The 24,494-nt window shown below is 42.5% G+C and overlaps 3 protein-coding genes and 8 non-coding genes across 13 annotated transcripts; 2 read left to right on the forward strand and 9 right to left on the reverse strand.

Moving 5' to 3' along the window:
* Positions 1-2,187: 2,187 nt before the first annotated feature.
* On the reverse strand, positions 2,188-3,755 carry LOC127762115 (embryonic protein DC-8-like). Its single transcript, XM_052286482.1, has one exon. It carries the CDS (start codon positions 3,731-3,733, stop codon positions 2,318-2,320), a length of 1,416 nt encoding a protein of 471 aa, XP_052142442.1. The 5' UTR covers positions 3,734-3,755; the 3' UTR covers positions 2,188-2,317.
* Positions 3,756-3,778: 23 nt separating this feature from the next.
* LOC127762119 (uncharacterized) lies at positions 3,779-21,447 on the forward strand. Its single transcript, XM_052286487.1, has 8 exons — positions 3,779-4,233; positions 6,142-6,273; positions 12,444-12,536; positions 12,622-12,897; positions 13,601-13,700; positions 16,573-16,681; positions 20,546-20,661; positions 20,899-21,447. The coding sequence occupies exons 1-4, from the start codon at positions 3,873-3,875 to the stop codon at positions 12,714-12,716; spliced, it is 681 nt and encodes a 226-aa protein (XP_052142447.1). The 5' UTR covers positions 3,779-3,872; the 3' UTR covers positions 12,717-12,897; positions 13,601-13,700; positions 16,573-16,681; positions 20,546-20,661; positions 20,899-21,447.
* On the reverse strand, positions 5,441-5,512 carry TRNAQ-UUG (transfer RNA glutamine (anticodon UUG)). Its single transcript has one exon. It is a non-coding gene; the product is annotated as a tRNA-Gln (tRNA).
* Positions 9,789-9,860, reverse strand: TRNAQ-UUG (transfer RNA glutamine (anticodon UUG)). Its single transcript has one exon. It is a non-coding gene; the product is annotated as a tRNA-Gln (tRNA).
* On the reverse strand, positions 11,741-11,812 carry TRNAQ-UUG (transfer RNA glutamine (anticodon UUG)). The gene has a single exon. It is a non-coding gene; the product is annotated as a tRNA-Gln (tRNA).
* On the reverse strand, positions 12,824-12,895 carry TRNAQ-UUG (transfer RNA glutamine (anticodon UUG)). Its single transcript has one exon. It is a non-coding gene; the product is annotated as a tRNA-Gln (tRNA).
* On the reverse strand, positions 14,250-14,321 carry TRNAQ-UUG (transfer RNA glutamine (anticodon UUG)). Its single transcript has one exon. It is a non-coding gene; the product is annotated as a tRNA-Gln (tRNA).
* On the reverse strand, positions 15,802-15,873 carry TRNAQ-UUG (transfer RNA glutamine (anticodon UUG)). The gene has a single exon. It is a non-coding gene; the product is annotated as a tRNA-Gln (tRNA).
* TRNAQ-UUG (transfer RNA glutamine (anticodon UUG)) lies at positions 17,957-18,028 on the reverse strand. The gene has a single exon. It is a non-coding gene; the product is annotated as a tRNA-Gln (tRNA).
* Positions 19,821-19,892, reverse strand: TRNAQ-UUG (transfer RNA glutamine (anticodon UUG)). The gene has a single exon. It is a non-coding gene; the product is annotated as a tRNA-Gln (tRNA).
* A 583-nt stretch (positions 21,448-22,030) lies between the features above and the next one.
* On the forward strand, positions 22,031-24,449 carry LOC127762118 (probable inactive dual specificity protein phosphatase-like At4g18593). 3 transcript variants are annotated; one of them, XM_052286485.1, is made up of 4 exons: positions 22,031-22,268; positions 22,836-22,851; positions 23,100-23,548; positions 23,810-24,449. In XM_052286485.1, exons 3-4 carry the CDS (start codon positions 23,122-23,124, stop codon positions 23,956-23,958), a joined length of 576 nt encoding a protein of 191 aa, XP_052142445.1. In that variant the 5' UTR covers positions 22,031-22,268; positions 22,836-22,851; positions 23,100-23,121; the 3' UTR covers positions 23,959-24,449. The 3 variants fall into 3 exon arrangements, with proteins under 3 accessions (XP_052142445.1, XP_052142444.1, XP_052142446.1); XM_052286484.1 differs by lacking the exon at positions 22,836-22,851 and having other exon boundaries at positions 22,038-22,268; positions 23,810-24,445; XM_052286486.1 differs by lacking the exon at positions 22,031-22,268 and having other exon boundaries at positions 22,275-22,851; positions 23,810-24,448.
* Positions 24,450-24,494: the final 45 nt, after the last annotated feature.

The following is a 24,494-nucleotide window of genomic DNA, read 5'->3' on the forward strand; positions in this document are numbered from 1 at the left end:
TCCTCACAAGTAATCTCGTCACACAGCAGTTGATTAGCTTCAATTGATTAACAAATGTATGCATCATCTGGAACTGAATTTCCATCATATATTAATTTTAGGCTTTTAGGAATTAGGACACGGCAGTTCATTAGCACCAATCGATTAACAAAAATGTATGCAATACCTGGAACTGAATTTCCACAGAACTAGCAGGTTTCTTGCTATGATCAGAATTCAGAAACTAATCTCTTCTTCAGGTATTCCTACCAACAAATTCTGCCACTGCCACTGCCACTTGGTTATGAATGTACATCCATCCAAATTATGGTTGTTTAAAACGACATCATCTTTACTATGCGCACATGTCAATCTCTTGGGATTATTTTGCTATGTATAAGATAAATTTGTCGTTGCAACCTGTGATCTGTTCCCAGTACCATCATTTTTTTTGAACGACTCGCACGAGACGGTGCGAAGTTCTATTGATAGAGCAGGAAAAAATTACAAGATTACAACCCTGGAGGGTCGTAACCAGGAAAAAGGAAAAATAAACCACCACCCACACACCGACATCGCCAACACACAAGCCCAGGAGAAGGCTAGCACCGGACCGGCCGCCGCTAAGCGTGACCGACCGCCACTAGACCAACAAAGGGACCCAGACGAGATCCTGCAAATCCACGACTGCCGCACCGATGCCCCACCACCACACAAGCTCTGCCGACCTGTGGGACCCCTGCACCGGTGTCCCCCGCCGGCCAGCCTTCGAGCGCCGAAGATCGCGCCACACCCACCGGCAGCTCCTCCTCACACCTAGGTCGCCTCCTCCACCGCCGGCCACGCCTCTCGCGCCAAGCTGGCCTCCTCCACCGGACGCGTCTCTCGCGCCAATCCGGCCTCCCTCCATCGGCTGCGCCTCTTGCGCCAAGCCGGCCTCCATCTCCGCCGCTCGCGCCTCTCGCGCCGAGCCGGCCTCCGCCGCCATCGGCTGCGCCTCTCTGCGCCAAGCCGGTCTCCGACCCTCCACCAGACGATGCCGCGCCGGCCAAATGTAGCTGTCTCCCACTCCCTCGACTAGCCGTCTGAGGCCGCCATGCCTTCGGTGACCGCGATCACGGCCACCACCACCACAGCCGCTGTTGTTGAACGCCTAGCCACCTCGCCGTCGCCATCCTCACCGCGCACCTCCACTTGCTGCCACCAGCGACCCACATCGGCCGACATCGCCAGCGCCTCCACAGTCACAGCCGCCGCAAGTCAGCCGCTGTCGCCGCTGCCACTGACGCCAGCCACCGCCTCCGCGAACAGCCGCCACTGCCAGCGGCCGCTTCGCTGTCGCCGTCCGCCATGTCGTCGCCAAGTCCTCCATCGGCGTCGTCAGCCGACACCGTCGCCGCCAACTACCGCGACCACCACCGTCGCTGCCGTCGCCAACTGCCGTTACCAGCCGTCGCAAGTCAGCCGCCGTCGCCGACCACCACCGCCGGCCACCCTCCAGATCCGGCCAAGAGGCGCAGATCTGAGGGAGACTGCCGCCGTCGCCGCCGAGCACCGCTCCGTCGCCGCGTAGGGACCACCGCAGCCGCCTTCGCGCCCTCTGCCAACGCCATCCCCGCCGCCTGCAAGCACCATCGCCGGCGCGCACGCGCCTGTCTTTGCCGTCGCCCTCCCCGCCGCCGTTGCTGCCGCCCTCCCCGCCGCTAGCCGCTCTCCCCGCCGCCACCCCGCCAGATCCGGCCGGAGCAGCCCGGATCTGGCGGCCACCGCCGCCCCGTCGTTGGCGCTCCCCTCCCCGAGTGCCCGCCGCCCCGTCGTTGGCGCTCCCCTCCCCGAGTGCCCGCCAAAGAGAGGTCGCCGGCTTCGTCCTTCCCTGCCTCCACTTTCTCCCGTGCGCCCAACTCGACGCCGACGCTGATCCGGCCAGCTCCACCTTTAGGTCCGCCCCGCCGGAACTGGGGTGGCCGCCGCCGCGAGCCCCGCCGCCGCCGTCCTCGCGAGCCACTTGCTCAGGCGGCGGCGAGGCAGAGAGGAGGGTGGAGAGGGGCGGCGGCGGCGGCTAGGTTTCGACGCCCGAGTCGCCCACGGGAGACGACGCAGGGGCGTGTTCATTGGATGAGTAATATGTAACCAATCAGACTGATAGACTAATTATCAAGTTTATTTCACACATCTGCGGATTGTAACATATATATACACAGCCGTGGATCCGTGATTAACACTAAATACAGGAAACATTATTCGCAAACACTATATACTTAAACTCCTAATCAACTAAAGTACGCAGTACGTGACACTGTCGGTGAGCTTGCCACTACAGTGAAGCAAGCTCGCTCGCTCACTCGAGCTTGCCCTTGTCTTCTTCCTTGGCGACGGGGACGAGCTCCTCCTCGCCGGCGACGATCCCCTTCGTGTGCTTCGCTATCCCGTACACCGTCGCGCCCACCGCCTCCAGCACGTCGCCCACCACCGTCGTGTCGTCGCCGTCGCCGCCGCCGCCGCTGCCGATGGTGGTGGTCGCCGATGAGTTCTTGCCGGACTCTGCCGCTCGGTTCTTTGCTTCATCTGCTCCGTGCCCTGCCTGAGCGATCGTGTCGCTCGTCTTCTGCGCCATGGCTGCGGCTGCGTCCTTCACTGTGTCCTTGGTCTGCGCCGCCATGGCACCGGCCTTGTGCGCCATGCCTCCCGTTGTGTCGCTCGTCGTGTCTTTGGTTTGTCCGGCCATGTCGCCGGCCTTGTCCGCCGTCCCGGAGCTCGGCTCCTCCGCGCCGTCGGCGGCGCGGGCCGCGGCCTCCTTCCCTTGCTCTGCCTTCTCCCGCGCGTACTCCGCCACCTTGTGCGCGGTGTCGGCGGTCACCTCCTTGGCCTTCTGCGCCACCGTCGCGCCGGTGGAGAGCGTCACGTCCTTGGCCTTCACGGCCGCCTGCTGGGTGTACTCGGCCGTCGTCCTGCCGGCGGCCACCGCGGCGTCCCTGGCCTTCTCCGCGGCCGCCTTGGCGTGCTCCGCCGCCGTCTCGCCGGCGCTGAGCGTGACGTCCTTCCCCTTCACCGCCGCCTGCTTCGCGTACTCGCTGGCCGTCCCGCCGGTGCTCAGCGCGACGTCCTTGGTCTTCTCCGCCGCCGTCCCGCCGGTGCTGAGCGTGACGTCCTTCGCCTTCGCGGCGGCCTGTCTGGCGTAGTCGGTGGCCGTCCCCGCGGCCACCTTCGCCTTCTCCGTCGCGGCCTGCGCGGCGTGCGCGCTGGCGTCTTTGGCCTCGGTGCCCTTGGCCGCGGCGTAGTCCGCGGCGCGCGTGGCCGCGGTCGAGCCGGCCTGCTTGGCGCCGTGCGTAGCGCCAGCACTCTTCTCCCGGGCAGCAGCGCCGGCGGCGTCCGGCTCGCCATGCTGCTGCCGCCCCTCGCCGCGGTTCTTGCCGGTCACCCCCTCCTGGCCGCCGGTCTCCGCCTTGCCGCCTCCGTGTCCCTCCTCCGCCGCCTCGTGCTTCTTCCCGTGCTGCGGCGGCGGCGGCGGTTGCTCCTTCTTGCGCTCCACGCACGACACCACGGTGGCGCCGGGCGCCCGCGTCGCGCCGCCGTGCTCCCGGTTAGCCTTGGCGTACCGCTCCTCGGCGTCGCGGATGGCGTCCATCGAGTTCTGCTGCGCCTGGGCGCGATACCTGCCGATCTCCTCCAGCCCCGCCGCCTCCTCCGCCGAGTGCCCTTCCCCTTCCTCCTGCTTCGCCTTCCTCGGCTGCTTCTGCTGCTGCTGCGACGCCATTGTGTCGAGCAGGTGAGCTACGTGAACGAGACGGTGAGAGAGTGATCGGGTCGCTGTACATGATCGGGACAGCGTTGCGGCGGGAGGCTTAAAATATTGGAGCTTAAGCGGTTCGGGTTTGACACGTGTGCACGCGGGGATGACACGTTGGTCAGCGAGGATGTGGGATTCGCCGGCGAGAGGACACGTAGGCTGGCGCCGCCATTTGCCGGCGAACCGATGCCGACGCGCCGAGCAGAGAGAGAGAGCTCGACGGCCCAACTACTTACTTACTCAGGCGGCCCATGAAGCCCATTTACCCTGTCCGATCTCATCTCTTCCCCTCCTCGTCTCGTCGAGAATTCCCCACTTCTCCGTCTCGCCATCGCCGCCGCATCCAAGCCCTAAACCCTCTCCTCTCCTTCTCTCACCCATGGCCGTGGCCACAAATGGCGCCGCAGCAGCCTCCCCATGCCTCCGGCGCGCCCACCTGTTAGGGCTTCTGATCGAGGCGCATCCAGGTGTGTAGAGATCTCTGTCGCCGCTCCGCTCCTCGCTGAGGGAGGTATCCGTATCCCTCTTATGCGTGCCTAGAGCGTATGGGGACTCTTGCATTCTCGGGCGGGATCTTGTTTCTAGTGTTGTGATAATCGATGACGTGTGTATTTTTGGACATCCTGCTGCTTTCTGTTTACTCTTTAGCACCGCAGATTTTACTTTTCAAGTCAATAGAGGTGATTAAATAAATTAATTCTGCATACTGCCAAATATATTTATTTTATTGAAGTGTGAAGCGATAAATTACTAGTAGGTCCTTGCAACGGTTGTTTTATTCTCTCTTGATGAAAGGATTAACTTACATGACACAGGCACGCGGCAGTCATTTGGTTGCATTTATTCTCTTTTTCTCATATGCTCATGTATTCTTGTAATGGTTAATTTTTCTTGTTTTGTGGATCCTGTGTGATAGTCTTACAATGAATTTCCGAAATCAGGAAGTAAAGCGAACGAACTGACCTAGGTTATGGTTTTCTCCTGGTATGAAACATAACATGAAGTTAGTTTTGCTGACTTCTTTGGCTTGGCATAGACGTGATATTTCCAGTTTAGGATTGACCATGCTGCTGAGCTCTATGCATAAGTCTATTTGGGTTCTGCCCTTTTGAAGCTGAAAGGCACTGTAGTGTGTAATGATTTTTAAGATCACTCTTATTTCTAAGCAGTAAGAAAAAAAATCATGAAGACAAATGAATGAATTAGTATCTGAATGGAGTCACACATCAAGTTTGACTGGAATGTAGTCACATTATGGTTACACCCTATACTATAATGTTCTAGGGACAACTCCTACGAGTTACCAAAATAAAATAAGCTGAGGCTCTCTAGAAATAGTTAACCTATTTGTGGGAATGCCAGGTGTCAGTATTCTTTGTTGCTGTTATTCATGAGGCTATACCCTATTTACCATGATCTGTAAATGCTATTTTCTCGACTTTATGCTAATATGCATGTATTGCAAGCAAACAATTATTTATTGCAGAGATCAACTAGCCATGCACATATACTAGAAACATGCACGTTTAATTCAAAACAGTGCATTTGTTATTTATGCACTCTCATGACTAAACTATTCTATTAATAAAAACAACTCATGTTTCATATATTGGTCCTGCAAGTAATTGACTATTCCATTTGAGTAGTATGGGAATACCAAAAAAAAAAAAAAGAAGGTTCCACCGGGATTTGAACCCAGGTTGCCAGATTCAAAGTCTGGAGTGCTAACCACTACACTATGGAACCGGATGTTGTGTTTGGTCCCTTCCTGTTGACATTTCTGTCTTATGTTCCATAAACTCAGTAATGATACAAAATTGTCTTTATCCTTTTTTTAATTGTTTCCATCAGTTATGGCTTCAATGAAACTGTGTTCCTTTTTGAGCATGCATCCAATTAGATACATGCAGAACATGACATTTGTTAAAAAGTTCCATTCATTTAACTTTTTATGGTATAACTTTTTTTGTTGTTTTGTATAATTGTTAAATGCATGACAGTGCATGCTCTCCAATACATAACAGACCTCCGATTTCTGTATAGTCATTTAATGGAATCTTCACAATTAAATCTTGAGTGAAGTTTGATTGCGCTGATGTACACATGTGAACAGAGTGATTATAAGATACGCCAACCACAGTACATAGTCAAATATAATGCACAAAATTAAAATTTGCATTCGTTTTTAAGTTGAAATAGTTGTGAACATGGAGCTGCCTTATGAGGTGGACACATGCCTACAAAATACTTGGATATATGAGTATGTCTCTTATGTGGTAGCTACTCTTAAAGTGGTTTAATACTTTTATATACAATGAAAGGGTTGAACCTTACAACATTAACTACTTGTTCTTATTGATATCGTAACCTTGCAGTCGAGAAGTTTCTCTGGGCAAAATTTAAGATGCAAGGAGATATAATGATACTCTTGTCCGATATCACCCTTCAAGTCAAGGTCAAGCTACCTTATACTGACATGATGGTAACAACTTCAGTTACATTTTGTGGTAAGGTTACTAATTCTCAGTTACATTTTACCTATCAACTCATTTGATTGTTTTGTTGTATTAATACAAGATATGGGGGGTTCATGAAAGCTCATATGTTATTCATATCAACTTATAGAGTGATATCATTTTTATGTCAAAGACTTCTAAAAATTAATATCGCTAGTGACCACAGGCTGTCTGACTGTCAGTTTTGCAAGGGGGAATCAGAAAAACTGACCTTAACTGCATAGAGGGCCCATGATCGTTCTTGTGCTGGGATTAGATGGGCCAGCACTACCTGTGACCAAGCATTCATCCCATTCACCTTACCCTGCCCCATCGTAGTTTCTGGGGTGCTCATTTTAATTCAGTGGTGGTGGTCTGCCATTTTTTGAGCCACCTCTGCTACTGCTTGTCCCTTATCATCACCCTTATTTTCGTCTGTTATTGCTGTCATGTCCTCAATGACACCACTGAAGGCAGTGACTGGTCGAATGTACAAAGGCTGATACATCATTTAACCATTTATTGTCTTCCTGAAGTCTTGCTGTTGAGAGCCTCCTGTCTCTTGTGGAAGTTTTCTGTCTTGGGTAGCCCCTTTGTTTTGCTGCTTTTGTTAATTTGCTTATTTTTCTCTTCTAAATTACTATGCAGTGCTGGGGGTAAACATTTATTTTTTGGTGGATAGAGACCTTTCCATGATTTGACTCATCATCCATCACTTAGTGTGATGTCATGAAATTCTTTTATTTCACTTCTAGACACTTAGAACCTTTTACTTAAATAGTTTTCTTTTCAGAATTTAAGATATTACAAGGTTTTTTTTTTATGGCATCGTGAGCCCATAAAATTTTTGGTGGGTATGTTACAATGGTAAAAATATATGCTCAAAGCACTTCCCTATATTTCTTCATTTTTTTATGTGTTCATCAAACTCTCAGAGCTGGTAGGCCGGTTGATAGCCTGGGCTGATACATTCTACAAACTATTTTCATCAAATACTATGCATCAGTGTGCACCATATCTGTAGTCTAATATGGTATCCGAGCTTATTGGTTAGTTGCTCTTGTTCCCTCAATCCCGTTTGTCTCCATCCACAACCACACGAGTGCAAAGCCTCACATTAATGTCAACAACAACTCTCATGTCATTAGCAAATCTAGTGTCTAGCATCAACACCTAGGTAGCACTTATTGGTTAAAAAGGGCATTTGCTAGGAAAAATGAGCAACCACTAGTCCACTACACGTTTGGATGCTTGACAATATGTGCGCTTTGGTGCTTGCAATAATAATGTTATGATGGAAGGTTTGTCACTAAATATTGGTTAGCAAAGTTGCAGTATGGGGAAGACCAATAAGCTCTGATACCATGTTAGATTAGTGATATGCCTCATCCTGATGGTTGTGTTTGAAGGAATATAAACTGGAATATGTGGTGAGAATTCTGCTCATGAGGACGTAGTGTTATGATAGTCGATTACGTGTGGATATTGTACATCGTGCTGCTTTCTGTTTAGTCTTAACACTGTATTTTATTTTGGTAAGTAGAGGTGATTAAATAACTTGTGCAAACTGCCAAATATCATGTTAAAGTGTGAAGCAATAATTAGGTCCTGCCAATGTTTTTTTTTTCTCTTGAAAGAATTAACTTACATAACACAACATTCATTTGGTTGCATTTAATTTTTCTCATATGCTCATGTATTCTTGTAATCATTGATTTGCTTATTTTCTGAAACTTGTGTGATAATTGTACAATGAATATTGGATGGATGAAGACAGGAAGTAAAGCAAAATAATTAATATTGGATGGAGGAAGACAGGAAGTAAAGAAAATTAATTGACCTCGGTTATGGTTTTCTCCTGGTATGAAACATAACATGCAGTTGGTGCTGTGGACTTCCTTCTTTGCTTGGGCATAGACGTGGTATTTTCGGTTTAGGATTTACCATGCTGCTGACTCTTCATAAGTCTATTTTGGTTCTACCCTTGTGGAGCTGAAAGACACCTTTCGTACTGTCCTTTTAAGATCACTTGGTATTTCTAAGAAGTAAGAACTAAAAAAATTTCGAAGAAAAATGAATAGATTAGTATTTGAATGGAGTCACGAATCTGATTTGATTGAATTCAGACACACTTCAGGTTTTCCTTACTAACTTAATGTTCTAGGAACAACTCCGACCAGTTACTAGAATAACACAACCTGAGGCTCTGAAGAAGCTGAGGTTTAGATCGCAGCGATTAATGTAACATATCTATTCTGACTATTTTGTAAATTTCAAAGCAATTAAACTAAACATTGAATGACACTGTTTTTTTATATAAACCTATATTTGCAAACACCAGGTGTGAGTTAGTGTTAATCACGAGGCTACCCTTGTTACCATGATCTGTAAGTGCTATTTTCTTGATTTTATGCTAATATGCACATGTTGCAAGCAAATAATTATTTATTGTGTATCTGAAACTAACCATGCACATATACTGGAAACAGGCACTTTTAGTTCAAAACAGTGGCATTTGTTATTTATGCACTCTCATGACTAGACTATTCTATTAATAAAAACAACTCATGTTTCATATATTGGCCCTGCAAGTAATCGTTACCATGATCTGTAAGTGCTATTTTCTTGATTTTATGCTAATATGCACATGTTGCAAGCAAATAATTATTTATTGTGTATCTGAAACTAACCATGCACATATACTGGAAACATGCACTTTTAGTTCAAAACAGTGGCATTTGTTATTTATGCACTCTCATGACTAGACTATTCTATTAATAAAAACAACTCATGTTTCATATATTGGCCCTGCAAGTAATCGTTACCATGATCTTTTAATTCAAAACAGTGGCATTTGTTATTTATGCACTCTCATGACTCATGACTAGACTATTCTATTAATAAAAACAACTCATGTTTCATATATTGGTCCTGCAAGTAATTGACTATCCCAATCCCATTTGACTTAGTGATTTCAAGTTGTCTAGTCGGGACTAGTCGTAAGGGCACTGACTAGTCGACTAATCGCTGTTAGTCGTGACTAGTCGTAGATTAGTCGGTGACTATAGGCTAGGGGTACCCAGGATAATGTATAGATGTTTATAAGTAGTAATTACCATAGTATACTAGTATAGTATAGTATAAACTAAGGATAATCAGACTCTCACAGTTGACAGTTCACACTTGACAAGGTCTTAAAGTTAAATCATTTATCTGTCCTAGTTGCAATAAGTCCATCTTTCCCCCCTCCCTCTCTTATGATTGGATCTAGATGGCTGGTTAGGGTTAGATGAGGGCTACAGGCTTTCCTGGGCTGGGCGTAAAGCCCAACACATAATTTTTAGCCCTAACAGACTAGTCGTCCATGACTAATTTGATGGACTAGTCGTGATTAGTCGGATAATAAGTTTTCTGATCGAACTAATTGCTTCGAAGTTCCTGATTGAGGTTATGGTAGCGATAAGGATGACTAATCGGATAACTTGAAAACATGATTTGAGGATTATGGGAAATACCTAAAAAAAAGAAGGTCCCACCGGGATTTGAACCCAGGTTGCCAGATTCAAAGTCTGGAGTGCTAACCACTACACTATGGAACCGGATATTGTATGTGGTCCCTTCCCGTGAACATTTCTGTCTTATATTCCATAAACTCCATAAATAGTTAAAAAAAGTCTTTTGATTTATTTTTTCGTGTGCTTTTTTCCATCTCTTTGGTTTCAGCAAAACTGTTTTGCTTTTTGAGCATGCATCCAATTAGTACATGCAGAATATGACCTTTGTTAAAAAGTTCCTTTCATTTGAATATTACTCGTATTGTATATCTTTTTGGTTATTTTGTATAATTATAGGTGCACATTACTTTTGACTGTGCATGCTCTCTGAGACATAACATTGACCTCTGATTTCTGTAATAACCATTTGATGGAATCTTCAAAATTAAATCTTGAGTAAAGTTTGATTGTGTACGCATGGGAACATAGTGATCTTAAAATATTTCAACCACAGCACACAGTCAAATTTAACACATGAAATTAAAATTTGCATTTAATGTTAGTTGAAATAATTGTTAACATGGAGCTGCGGGTGAGGGAGCACGAAATTTTCATTGATATTGAGGGGCAGATTCACTGCTACCACCATTACCAACATTTGAAGTAGTACAGCTAAAAACTGCTGAAGGTACCTATTTTGTCTTTTTTTTTCATGTGTTCATCTAACTCTCAGAGCTGGTACTTATACATTCCATGAGATATCTTTATCAAATACTATGCATTAGTGTGCGCCATATTTTTTGTCTCACATGGTATCTGAGCTTATTGATTAGTTGCTCTTGTTCCCTCAATTCGACTGTCTCCATCCACAACAACGAGTGTAAAGACCCCATTCATGTCAATAACAAATCTAGTGTCAGGCATCAACACCTAGATAGCATATTGGTTAGAAAAGAGCATTTGCTAGGGGTAATGAGCAATCACTACACGTGTATTGGATATTTGGATGCTCGATGATCAAAAGTGCTAGGAATGTGGGTTTTGATGCTTGCAAATGTGGTGATGGAAGGTTTGTAGTTAAATATAGGTTAAAGAAGTTGCAGTTGGGGGAAAACCAATAGGCTCTGATACCATGTGAGGTTTGTGATATGCCTCATCCTGATGACTGTTTTTGATGGAATGGTAGGTTTTGCCATTGCGCATTTGTTATATTTGCTGACAGATTCTGGAATACTTATTGTTGTGCTCCTTGCCATCATGCCATGAAACCAATCTAAATAGTTCTGCCTGGCACAAGTTACCCTTTTTTTTTTGGTCAATGAAGTTAGGTCCGGATGGTATTGGTAATATTACAATGATCAGTTTGATACAACAATTTATGCAAATATTAAGCGATTCAGCTCATGGTGATGTATTTATGCATTTTTATCTGAATTTTGTTGATGCATTGTATTTCATTATGTAAATGCAATGTATCTGAATTAAGTTGAGTTTTAATTTGTAGAGGACATATGTTGAATAACATTAGACTGACAATCTGTCATTTTTAAGATAACATTTTGTTGGTAGATTGCATTTTACTTTGTTAACACTAGTTACAGTTCACATTTTAATTTATGGAAAATTATTTGTGTAATAACTAGTTGTAGAACAATTTTGTGCTGTTTAATTCTAAACCTATATGTGGGAATGCCATTGTAAATATTCAGGGTTGGTGTTATACATGATGCTGCACTTGTTACCATGACTAAAGTGGTATTTTCTCTTGAGTTGTATGCTCAAAAGCAGTTGCTGCAACCTGCAAGCAAATGATTATTTGTAGTTTAGTTGCATTGCAGATCTGACTTAACCGTGCATAGACTTGATTACTTGAACATGCATGCATTATAACAAAAAACTCATACAGCATGTATTGGCCCTACAACTCTACAAGCAGTTCACTACACAAATCCCATTTGAGGAGGATGGCAATACCCAAAAAAGAGAGGTCCCACCGGGATTTGAACCCAGGTTGCCAGATTCAAAGTCTGGAGTGCTAACCACTACACTATGGAACCGGATGTTATATATTATCCCTTGATGATGACATTTATGCCTTAAAAGCTGTGTTATTCCCTTGTTTGTTTCCATCAGTTTGGTTTCAGTGAAACTGTGTTCCTTTTGGGCATGCATCCAATTGGCTTCCATGTAGAATATGGCGTTGGCTAAAAAGGACCTTTTCATTGAAGCATATGCATGTTTTTGTCTGCTTGTAGGAGAGAGAAGAAGAACTCTCAGTTGTTACTATACAAGTGAAAATTCCGAGTTTATAGGAAACCATCAAGTTGATACTGATCTTAAAACTTATATAAATAAATATGGCTAGATTACTGAGATGTGTAGTGGGCGTTGATGGATGACCAAGAGCCCAAGACTATTCTTACATAGTGTGAAGTAGTACACTTCTTTTTATTTCAGTCATGATCTGTGTCATGCATATGCTCCTAATACCAGCATAGGCTTTAGACCTTTTTAGGTCTGTTTTGTCTGTTCAAACACTTGACTGCCTGTTTTTGTATGCCATGGGATACTTATCAAATACAATGTATTAGCGTGTGCATGTTTTTCCGTCTTCATGATATTAGAGTTTATTGGCTAATTGCTGTTGTTCTATCTAACCATTTTTCCTCCGTATGCAATCATGAGCAGGAAGGCTTACATTCAATCCAAAAATGTTACCATCTAGCATCAAAACACAACTGCCATCTCTTTGGTGGAACACTCTTGATGTGGCTCTTCAGGGTAATTAGATGCTTTAATACCAAGAGTGATATGTATGCGATTTTTTATGCTGGTGATGCTAATGGTGTGATGGAAGGTTTGTCAGTAAGTTTGTGGGTTGGAGAAGTTGAGATAGTGAGAAGATCAATAGACTCTGATACCATGAAAGCAGTTATGCCACATGTTGATGCACTGCATTAAACTCTTGCGTGTGAACAAAACTACTATATTTCCTGAATCGTGTATTTGCCCTGCAATCAATTGACTATGCAGATCCCATTTGAGGAGTATGGCAATACCCAAAAAAGAGGTCCCACCGGGATTTGAACCCAGGTTGCCAGATTCAAAGTCTTGAGTGCTAACCACTACACTATGGAACCAGGTGTTGTACGTGGTCCCTTGCTTATGGCATGTCTTATATTCCATAAACACAGTAAAGGGCTGGAAATTTTGTCTATTTTCCTTTTATCTTTTTGTGTTTGTTTCCATCAGTTTGGTTTTAGTGAAATTGTTTGCCTTTTTAAGCATGCATCCAATTAGCGTACATGCAGAATTTATCATTTGTTAAAAGGTTCCATTCATTTAAATCTTTTTGGTGCTTTGTGTAATTACTAAATATATTTCTTTTGACAGTACATGCTCTCCAAGAGATAATGTTAACCTCTGATTTCTGTAGTAGTAGTCTAATGGAATCTTCAAATTAAATCTCGAAGAAGTTTTATCATACTGATGTACGTTTGTGAACAGAGTGATTATATCATTGGTAGAATGCAGCGTATAGTCAAACCAAATGCTACAAATTAAATTTTGGATTTAATCTTAGGTTGAAATAGTTGTAAACATGGAGCAGGCTAATGAGGTCTGAACACATGCACATGCACATGCCCACAAAATACAGTGGGCATGTCCCTTATGTAGTAGCTACTTTAAAAATGGATGAATACTTTATTTACAGCTCAATGGTTGTACCTGACAACATTGATTACTTGGTCTAATTGATACAAGTAATATACTATTCTCGCTGAAATTTACTTGATGCCTCAAAGATTGCTCTGTAACACATTATGTGTTTTCTCTGGTTGTAGGTGAGATAAGACCACAGAGCCAGTCATCGCTATGTCTGAAAGCATATAGACTATTTCCCAGCTGTTTACACCCCGGCAAAACAATGTTCAATCTTATAAGGTAACTGCACACTTGACCATCTTCTCCATGCAAATTTTAAGATCAAGTAAAAGTATAATGTGGATTATCACAATTCTTTATTAGCAAGAAAACAAAAACTAGTCTTCTTTAACTCTTGTCATTGTTTAGTTATCTTTTGACAATTTAGTGCTCTGATATTTACTCAAACCTTCTGGACCTTGTTATTGAACTATGCTCAATGATAAAATACTCCCAAGTCCATCCTGAAATTCAGAATCTGCTTTCATATAAAAAAAGAAGTTCACAGCCTCTTCCTGCCTTTAAACAGTAAACGATGAAAAAAGCAGAAGGATCAAAACTCACAACCACTGCTGTTTATCTTGTATTTTGAGAAAAAAGAGCAATAACACTACTACTGACAGGTCAATCTGTCAGCTGCTCGGTACTCTTATAACGTCCACAGTAGCAGACTAGAAGTACTCTTATATTATATTTATAACAGCTCATGTTTGATATATTGATCCTGCAAGTATTTGACTATCTCGATCCCATTTGAGGAGTACGGGAATACCTAAAAAAAAACAAAGAAGGTTCCACCGGGATTTGAACCCAGGTTGCCAGATTCAAAGTCTGGAGTGCTAACCACTACACTATGGAACCGGATGTTGTATGTGGTCCCTTGCAGATGATATTTCTGTCTTATATTCCATAAACACAGTGAAAAGCTGGAAATTTTGTCCATGTCCTTTTGAACTCTTTTTGTTTGTTTCCATCAGTTTAGTTTCAGTGAAACTGTTTCCTTTGAGCATGCATCCAATTAGCATACATGTAACATTTGGTAAAAGGTAAATATTTGTTTGGATCATTTGCTATAACATTTTAGCACTCCGTATAATTATTAAAAGTAATTTTTGACTGTGTATGCTCAGAGAGAGAGAGAGAGAGAGAGAGAGAGAGAGAGAGAGAGTCATCTAATAGAATTTGCAAAATTAAATATTCCAAAGTTTGATTGCGCTGATGTATGTTTGTGAGCAGAGGGATTATGTCATAGTGGGATGCAGTGCATAGTAATCTAATGGTATGTTGAAATAATCTAATGAGGTGAACACATGCACAGAAAATACTGTGGGCATGTCATGTTTAACCTTCTTAGGTAGCTACTTACTTGACAAGCTTCTCCATGCAAATTATAAGATTTGAGTGAAAAATATAATGTGGCTTATAACTGTTTGTTAGCAAGAAAAGAAAAAGAAACATGCGTTGTCTAACTCTTTCCATTAGCTATCTTTTGACAATTTAGTGCTCGTTCACTGATAAAATACTCCCAACTTTATCCTGAAGTTTTGTTGTCTTCTCATTGTATTGGAAGCTCCAGCCTATTTTCGTCATTTATGTTTTATCTGTTCAACAGACTGTTAGACTGCTTTTTAATGTATTCCATGGGATATTTTATCAAATACAACGCGTTAGTGTTTGCCATGTTTTTCTGCTTCATAGTATTACTAGCCAAGAGCCCACGTGTTGCAATGGAAAATAAAAGGTTTCTAGCTTATTAAGTCAATTAAGCACATATTTAGTCCAAGTACCGCTTTTATGATTTTCCTTATTGAACAAATAGGTGATTTCAAAATTTAATGTCAGTGCTAGGGGTGGTGTGACAGAACAACCACCACCACTACTAACATTTTACGTAGCATAGATAATTCATTGGTTAATTTCTTTTGTTCTCTCTTATCCTTTTTTCCCCTCCATCTGCAATCATCAGTGTGAAAGCCTACATTCACACCAGAAATATCGTTACCATCTAGCTTGAAACCACAAGTGTCTTGTCTGGAATATAAAGAGTGCTATGTATATGATTTTTGATTTTTTTTTTATGTTGGTGATGGTAATAGTGTTGATGGATGGTTTGTCACTAAAGATTGCTGTTCGGAGATGTTGAGATAGTGAGAAGATTAAATGATCAATAGGCTCAGATGCCCCTAAAGCAGGGAGATATGCCACATGTTGATGCACAGTATTAAACAAGAACATGGTGGACAAAACTATTATATTTATAGCAACTCATGAATCGTGTATTGGCCCTGCAAGCAATTGGCTATGTAGACCCCATTTGAGGACTATGGCAATACCAAAAAAGAGGTTCCACCGGGATTTGAACCCAGGTTGCCAGATTCAAAGTCTGGAGTGCTAACCACTACACTATGGAACCAGATGTTGTATTTGGTCCCTTGCTGATGACATTTCTATCTTATATTCCAAAAATGGTAAAGGCAGGAAATTTGTCTATGTCCTTTTTTATCTTTTCTTTTTTTGTTTGTTTCCATCAGTTTGGTGTCAGTGAAATTGTTCTCCTCTTTGAGAACCATTCATCCATTTGGCATACACGTAGACTGACATTTCTTAAGAAGTTCTATTCATTTAAATCTTTTTGTAGAACTTTTTGGCACTTCGTAGAATTACTAAATGCGACTTCTGATGGTACATGCACTCCAACAGATAATATTCACCCCTGATTTCTGTAATAATCATCTTACAGATGCTTCAAAGTTAAATCTTCGGAGAAGTTTCATTGCACTAATTAACAGAGTGATTATATCATATGTGAATGCAACGAATAGTCAAATCTAATGCTATGAATTAAACTTTGGATTTAATCTTAGGTTTAAGTAATTGTGAACTTGGCGCAGCCTAATTAGAGAACACATGCTCACAAAATACTGTGGGCATGCCCTATGCAGTGGCTACTTTAAAATTCGATGGATATTTTATTTTATATATACAACTCAAGGGTTGTACCTAGCAATATAGATTACTTCTAATTATAACGTGATATACTATTATCTTGGAAATTTAACTGATGTCTCACAGAATGCTCTGTGACAAATTGTGTTTTTTCTTCTGGTTGTAGGTGAGATAAGGCCACAGATCCAGCTATCATTATGTCCACAAACATGTGCGAATCCCCAGTTGTTTACTGCACAAATTCACCCCAACAAAACCATGTTTAACCTTGTCAGGTAACTGCTTACCTGACCATCTTGCACGTGCAAATTTTAAGATTGAATTAAAAATTATAATGTGGTTTATTTTAGTTCTTTGTTAGCAAGAAAAAAGCATGTCATCTAACTGTCACCATTGCTTAGTTATCTATTGACAATTTAGTGCCCTGATATTTACACTACCTGTTCCAGCTCTTGCTATTATGTTCACTGAAAATACTGTCAACTCCATCCTGAAATTCCGTCCTTCTTTTCATTGTATCAGAATCTGCTTTCATATAAAAAAAGTTCAAAGCCTCCTCTGGCCTTTAAACAGTAGACATTGAAAAACACACAAGGACCAAAACCCACCACCACTTTTGTTTGTCTTTAGGGGTGGGCATAAAAAACCGAGATCGAAGTACCCGAAATGTCGGTCATCGGTTCATAGTTCGGTCAGAGAAGTGCAAAGACTGATCTTTTTTTTTTTCACTTGTTCGTTTATCTTGCTTGAGTACCTGATGTGACTGAACTCCATAAAAGCACAGGGTCAGGCCGAGTGACCCAATAGTCCAATAGCCCATTTTTCATGGCCTAAGCTTGTCAGCCCAAAATCAATTTCTAATCAAAAGTCAAGTCCCCACTCTACCACAACCCTAGCCGTCATCTATGGTCCATGAGCTTCACCTGCGCCTCGTCTCCATCATTTGCCGTCCCACCGTGGAACTGCCTGCCGCGCGGCCGCCTGCCCCGTGCGCCCGACCGCCACCACCACCACCCGCCGCCGCTGCCCATTGCAGGCCGCCACCGAGCCACCCGTCGCCGCCTGCTGCTTGCCACCACGTACCGCATCTTGATCTGTTGGCCAGAAGAATGAGGAGCAGATGATGTATTGATCTGTGAGTTCTAGTTATGGGGTTTTTCTTTGCATCTTGCTAGGATTTTCTTTAGATTGATCTTGATTTTCTTTTCCCGATCGATACTGACTGCCTGCATGCCATCCTGCACGCCACAGAGAGGATTGGTCTTCTCGGTCTGACTGAAGACCGAGACCGAATTTTCGGTTAACCAAACTGTCGGTCTAGAAATCTATGCTAGTGTGTTCGCTTTCCAATTTTGAAAGAACTAACCGGACCGAATTTTCGGTCTAGACCGAATGCCCACCTCTATTTGTCTTGTATTTTGAGGAAAAAGAGCAATACCACTTGGCCTATCAGTTTGGAGTACCACAGTAGCAGTACTCGTATATTATATTGATTACAGCTGAATCATGTATTGGCCCTGCAAACAATTGGCTATGCAATACCCCAAAAAAGGTTCCACAGGGATTTGAACCCAGGTTGCCAGATTCAAAGTCTGGAGTGCTAACCACTACACTATGGGACCAGATGTTGTATGCGGTTGCTTGCAGATAGCATTTCTGTCTTATATTCCATAAGCACAGTAAAAAGCAGGAAATTTTGTCTATTTCCTTTTTAGCTTTTTTTTGTTTGTTATTGTCAGTTTGGTTTCAGTGAAATTGTTTTCTTTGAGCATGCATCCAATTAGCATACGTGAAGACTATACATTTGGTAAAACGTAATATTCATTTGAAACGCTTACTAGAACTTTTTAGCACCTTGTATAATTATTAAGTGTAATTTTTGACAGTGTATGCTTTTCCAAGAGAATGAGAGATAATGTTCACCACTGATTTCCTTAATATCTTGTGAAGTTTGATTGCACCTGATGTACGTTTGTGAGTAGAGTGATTATGTCATAGTAGAATGCAGCGTATACTAATATAATTAAACTTTGGATTTAATCATGTGTTGACAAAATTGTGAATATAGAGCAATCTAATGAGGCTAGCACGTATACTGTGGGCATGTCCCTTGTGTAGTACTGTAGCTCCTTTCAAAATGGATGAATATTTTGTTTTATATACAACTCAAGGGTTGTACCTGACAATATTGATTGCTTGTTCTAATTGATATTGTGATATATTATTCTCGCTGAAATTTAATGTCTGAAATAATGCTGTGTGACACATTGTGTGTTTTCTTCTGGTTGCAAGCGAGGTAGGCCACAAAACTAGCCCTCACCATGTTTGCAAGCATGTGAGAATTTCTAGTATTTTACTCCACAAGTTCACCCGCAACAATAACATGTTTAACTGTTTACTTGGCAATCTTCTCCATGCAAATTTTAAGATTAAGTGAAAAATATATCGTGTCTTATTGTAACTCTTTGTTAGAAAGAAAAGAAAGAAACATGCCTTGTCTAACTCTTGCCATTGTTGAGCTATCTTTTGACAATTTAATGCTTGTTCACTGATAAAATACTCCCAACTTCATCCTGAAATTTTCTTGTCTTTTCATTGTATAGGAAGCTCTGCTGCTCCAGCCTATTTTCCTTGTTTCTGTTTTGCCTGTTCAACAAACTCTTAGGCCCTGTTTGGGGGAGCTTATCCCAGCTGCAGCTTTTCCCAAAAGCTGCTTCTGCTAGAAGCTGCTCCAAACAGTCCACAGCTTTTGAGAATTTGTAGTTACAGATTCTGAAAAATGAACTAAGAAGCCAGAAGCTGGAGAAGCTGGGTTTCAGAGCTTTTCTAGATTCTCAGAAGCTGGCTACCAAACAGCTGCTTCTCAGAATCTAAAGCTCCCCCAAACAGGCCCTTAGACTGTGTTTTTATGTATTCCATGCGATATTTTATCAAATGCTGTGTGTTAGTGTCAGCCATGGTTTTCTGCTTCCATGGTATTATAGTGTATTGACTAATTTCTCTTATTCTCCCTATCCTTCTTTGCCTCCATCTGCAATCATGAGTTTAAAAGCCTATGTTCACCCCAAAATTGTCATTACCATCTAGCATGAAACCACAACTCTTAACTGGAAAATAGCTTGTTGAAGGCCAAGAGTACCAATGTCTGATTTATTGGTGATGGTAATGGTGTTGATGGAAGGTTTGTCACTAAAGGTTGCTGTTTGGAGAAGTTGAGATACTGAGAAGATCAAATGATCAATAGGCTCTGATACCATTAAAGTGGCCAGATATGCCACATGTTGATGCACCGCATTAAACAAAAACATGGTGAACAAAACTATTATATGTATAACAACGCATGAATCATGTATTCGCCCTGCAAGCAATTGGCTATATAGATCCCATTTGAGGACTATGGCAATACCAAAAAAGAGGTCCCACCGGGATTCGAACCCAGGTTGCCAGATTCAAAGTCTGGAGTGCTAACCACTACACTATGGAACCAGATGTTGTATTTGGTCCCTTGCTGATGACATTTCTGTCATTCCAAAAAAAAGCAAAAGGCAGGAAATTTGTCTACGTCCTTTTTTATCTTCTCCTTTTTGTTTATTTCCATCAGTTTGGTTTTAGTGAACTCTTTGAGCACCATTCATCCATTTGGTATACATGTAGACTGGCAATTCTATTCATTTAAATCTTTTTGGTATAACTTTTTGGCACTTTGTATAATTACTAAATGTGTGTTTTGGTGGTATGTGCTCTTCAACAGATTCTTCAAAATTGATTGCACTAATGAAGGGAGTGATTTGATCATACGTGGAATGCAATGAGTAGTCAAACCTAATGCTATGAATTAAACTTTGGATTTATCCTAGGTTGAAATAATAATGGACATGGTACAACCTTATTAGAGAACACATGCCCACAAAATATTGTGGGCATGCCCTATGTAGTAGAAACTTTAAAAATGGATGGATAGTTTATTTTATATACAACTCAAAATGGATGGATATTTTATTTTATATACAACTCAAGGGTGGTATTTGACAATATAGATTATTTGTTCTAATTATAACGTGATATACTATTATCTCTAAAATTTAACTGATGTCTCAAAGAATGTTCTATGACAAATTGTGTATTTCTTCTGGTTGTAGGTGAGATAAGACTGCATAGCCAGCCATCGCAATGTCCGCAACATGTGAGAAACTGAGAATTCCCTGTTGTTTACCTCACAAGTTCAGCCCATGAAAATCATGGTCATCCTTGTTAGGTAATTGCTTACTTGACCATCCTCTCCGTGCAAATTTTAAGATTGAGTTAAAAACTATAATGTGGTTTATTATAATTCTTTGTTAGCAAGAAAAGAAAGTCTCATCTAACTGTCGCCATTGTTTAATTATTTATCGACAATTTAGTTCCCTGATGTTTACACTATACCAGCTCTTGCTATTACGTTCACTGATAAAATACTCTACAATCCACACTGAAACTCTCTTTTTCTTTTCAGTGTATCAGAAACTCCTTTTCATATTCCAAGGGGTTCACAGTAAACGGTGGAAAAACACAAGGATCAGAACTCAGAACCGCTGCTGTTTGCATTTTGAGAAGCTAAAAGAGCTAAACAACACTAGCACTCAACACTAGCACTGGAGTACACAGGTCACTCTACCGGCTTTTCGGACTTTCAATTTGGAGTAACAGTGTACCTTGCAGGAGCAAAATTGATGCTTCACTGATGCAGCAGCCTCCCTGGAGTTTTGATCGTGGTGTTGTAGACTAAATGGTAGGGCGCATGAGAATATGGGGTGTGGCATGTATGAGGCCTTGTGAAATATGGCTGAGTGAGCCGATGTGTTAGTGCCGTCTTTTAGTTGGCAACATTCTGAGTGAAAATAGCCTATAGAACGTTGCTAGTATATGTTCTTGATAATTGCCTGATACATTGTTCTTGTACTTGTATGCTACTATGCTAGTGCATATCACTTGTCAAATCCATGGAATTTCTTTCCAGTGGAGACTGCACAATGAAGTTCCAATGTTTTTTTCTTAAAATTCATCTAATGTGCCCTTGTCCATAATTTATTCAGCTCCAGTATATGTTGAGTCCCATGATCATGTTAGTCTGATTGAGATGGAGGCCAACAAGCCCATATGTGGTAATGTTATCCTGCTATGGATCCACGTCATGAGTCATGACCAACCGAGGAAGAAACGAATTAAGGAATAACTCTATCATGCCTCCCTTTTCTCTTTGCTCCTGGAAGAGAGACGGGGAAGAAGATGAGATGCGAAGAAAGTCTTTACCACGTGGGTTTCATCTGCTGACTTAATGGGTTAATCATGGTCAAACTGTTATATCGGTAGAAACCGCTTATAAAACCACCGAGCGTGAAGGAGGGATTGGAGGAGATTAAAAGGGATTAATTCCATACCTGAATAGGTGTGGAATTATTCCCCTCCCATCCTCTCAGTCTTCTTGTTGGTGGGATTAAGTGAACATGGTCAGAAGGGTTTTCAAAGATGGGAAAAGCGTTATACCCTTGAGTTAGAGATGAGGGAGGCAAAACAGACTTACTCTGAGTAAAAGGTGCACCGACGTTAATGGGCCGGCCAACTATCGCACGGGCTTGGGCCGTTTCTGCTTCCGATTAGGAGTTAAGGTGCGTTGCTGCGTGTCCATATACTTGGGTTTTCACTAATATTTCGTCCCCTGCTGAAGCGGAACTGAAGAAGAACCACCGCCGTGGAGACGTAGGCGCAGCGCTCCCGATTCCGCCGCCGCCGTCGCCGTAGCCGTCGCCGCCGCTGCCGCGCCGCGGTGTCGACGAAGGAGCCCTCCGCTTGCGGCCGCTTGGGTGGTCGGATCTAACATCTAGGGTATGTACCTTGAATCCTGGATTTCCCTGCTCCGATTTCATCTTCTTGGCGTCTTCATCTCTGGGACGAACCCTTGTTTTCTGTATATATGTATATAATAATAGTCAGCCCGCAATCGTTTCTGTGTTAATTAGCTGGGGGCCAGAATTTGGTTGTTGGATTACTACTATTAGTCCTGATGTTAAGGTATTATTATATACGTCAATCTTTTGCTGCTGCTGCTGCTGCTAATATTTGGTTTCGTGCTGCTTCGTTAATCGTATTTTGTTTTACTTTTTCGCCAATCATTGAGTTTATAATCCTTGTAGCTATTGAGTTTAATATCAGGCCGAAATCTTGCTGCTGGATAGGATGGCAGATTGTCCTTTCCTGAATTTCTTAATGGAATAGTAATCCTTAATCACGGTGCAATCTTGATAGTTTAGGCAACAGTAGATAAACTAGGATACTCACCAAAATTAGGGAATTGGTACTAATTATATATCTTTTATCTAATTGTAACCGGGCTATGCTACTCTGGGTGCTGCATCTTCTTCGCGTGTGCGCCACCCGTATCTACTCCCATAGCGCTGGTCCATAACAAGTGAGCACATTGTGATCATGTTTGCCTTTCCAATACTGAATACAGTTGTGTTCTTCATTTATGAGTAATTACTATTCACTGCAACCTATAGAAACGGTATTTTCTTTTTGAATTGAAAAGTCACTATTTATGTTTGCACATAAATGAATATCTCAACAGCAACATTGCAAAGCTTGGACTTTATTTATGTTTGCACATTACCAAGCACTGTAGAAACACCACTTGTGTCTTAACTGTTACTAATGCAGGGGTGAGTAAATCAACCAGGAGATGGAAACTATCCAGGCGCTAGAATTGGGAGTTGAACAGAAAAAGTCAGAACCAGAGGTTGATGAGATGCCAGGATCCATGGAGGATCAAAAGCCTGCGGAAATAAGCCAGGACAAAGTCGCGGAAACTGATATTAAACCAGCAGTACAAACTGAGCTGGAGACAAGTCCAGTGGCTAATCCAAACCCTGCAGAAACAAACCAGTACACTGATGGGGTAACTTATGGTGACCTAGAAACCACTGATCCAGGCACTACTTACCGCTGCAAAAGATGTCGCACACTCGTCGCTACTGAAGGCTATGTTGTTACCCACAAAGTTGGTCGTGGTGAGAAGTGCTTCGCGACGCGCAAAAAGTATCATGTGGATGAGAAGGAACCCGAATGTACCTGCCTCTTTGTGGAGCCCTTGAAGTGGATGCAACCTGGTTAGTTACCTACCTTGGATGCTGTAATGTTTTTTTTTTCTTTCTTTTTTGGTGTTGTGTGTGTCTGATATATTTTAGAGTTAATTTTAATGTTTTTTCTTCATCATAGTTTATTTATCAACATTGGTTTTTAAGTCGCTCAGAACACGCACAAATTATTTTAGGACTAATAATGAACCACTCTGCTCACAAACGTATTTTCTGCTAGTTTGGTGTTGTGCGTCTGATATATTTTCTTCTAAAATGTATTATGCATTGCAGTGGTGGAAGGATATATTTCAGGGAAGATCGCGTGCAGGAAATGCAACAGCCGATTGGGACAATTCCACTGGGCAGGAGTGCAGTGCAGCTGCGGAGCCTGGGTGAATCCAGCTTTCCAGCTGGTCAAGAGCAAGATTGATCAGTGTTAGATGTGATCAGTCGGGTGACTCAACTTCAACTTCATTATCAGTGACATCGCAATCATACCCAGCTGTAGGAAACATTATTATTTCCTTCTGAAGCTTCTATAGGCACTCTGGTAGTAAGTTTTGCTGTCTACTAAATGTAAGTCTTTGCAGTCCGCACCATTCAGATTCAGTGTTTCCTTAGTTGCATCATCTTGATGAAAATAATGGGAACATATCAGGCAAGAAATTTTCTTTACATTTCTGAAGTAAACGAACTTCACACTGCATTACGATTGCAAACACTTGCATGTGATTTAAGGGAAGAGCAGAACCTCTTGTCAAAGGTGACAAGAACATATCTGAGGATATTGAGGCGGTGGTGCGTGTGTGTGGTGGTGTATGCGCCTGTCTGTTTTTCATGTAATTGTGAAAAACAGATTGTCCTGAGTAGCTAAATCTCATTTTCTATAAATCTCAAATGAAAGAAGTGCACGTGTCTGCGACTCCAAAATTGTGTGGCCTACACATGAAACGAAGAAATATACATAGAATTTCAA

The sequence above is a fragment of the Oryza glaberrima genome, chromosome 2 (assembly GCF_000147395.1).
Source record: "Oryza glaberrima chromosome 2, OglaRS2, whole genome shotgun sequence".
NCBI classification, from domain to species: domain Eukaryota; kingdom Viridiplantae; phylum Streptophyta; class Magnoliopsida; order Poales; family Poaceae; genus Oryza; species Oryza glaberrima.

Coding starts and splice junctions, on each gene's coding strand:
- LOC127762115 (XM_052286482.1), bottom strand. CDS start 3,733: ATGGCGTCGCAGCAGCAGCAGAAGCAGCCGAGGAAGGCGAAGCAGGAG.
- LOC127762119 (XM_052286487.1), top strand. CDS start 3,873: ATGACACGTTGGTCAGCGAGGATGTGGGATTCGCCGGCGAGAGGACAC. Junction 6,274..12,443: donor AACTTCAGTTACATTTTGTG/GTAAGGTTACTA, acceptor AATCATGAGCAG/GAAGGCTTACATTCAATCCA. Junction 12,537..12,621: donor TCTTGATGTGGCTCTTCAGG/GTAATTAGATGC, acceptor AAGGTTTGTCAG/TAAGTTTGTGGGTTGGAGAA.
- LOC127762118 (XM_052286485.1), top strand. CDS start 23,122: ATGGAAACTATCCAGGCGCTAGAATTGGGAGTTGAACAGAAAAAGTCA. Junction 23,549..23,809: donor CTTGAAGTGGATGCAACCTG/GTTAGTTACCTA, acceptor TATGCATTGCAG/TGGTGGAAGGATATATTTCA.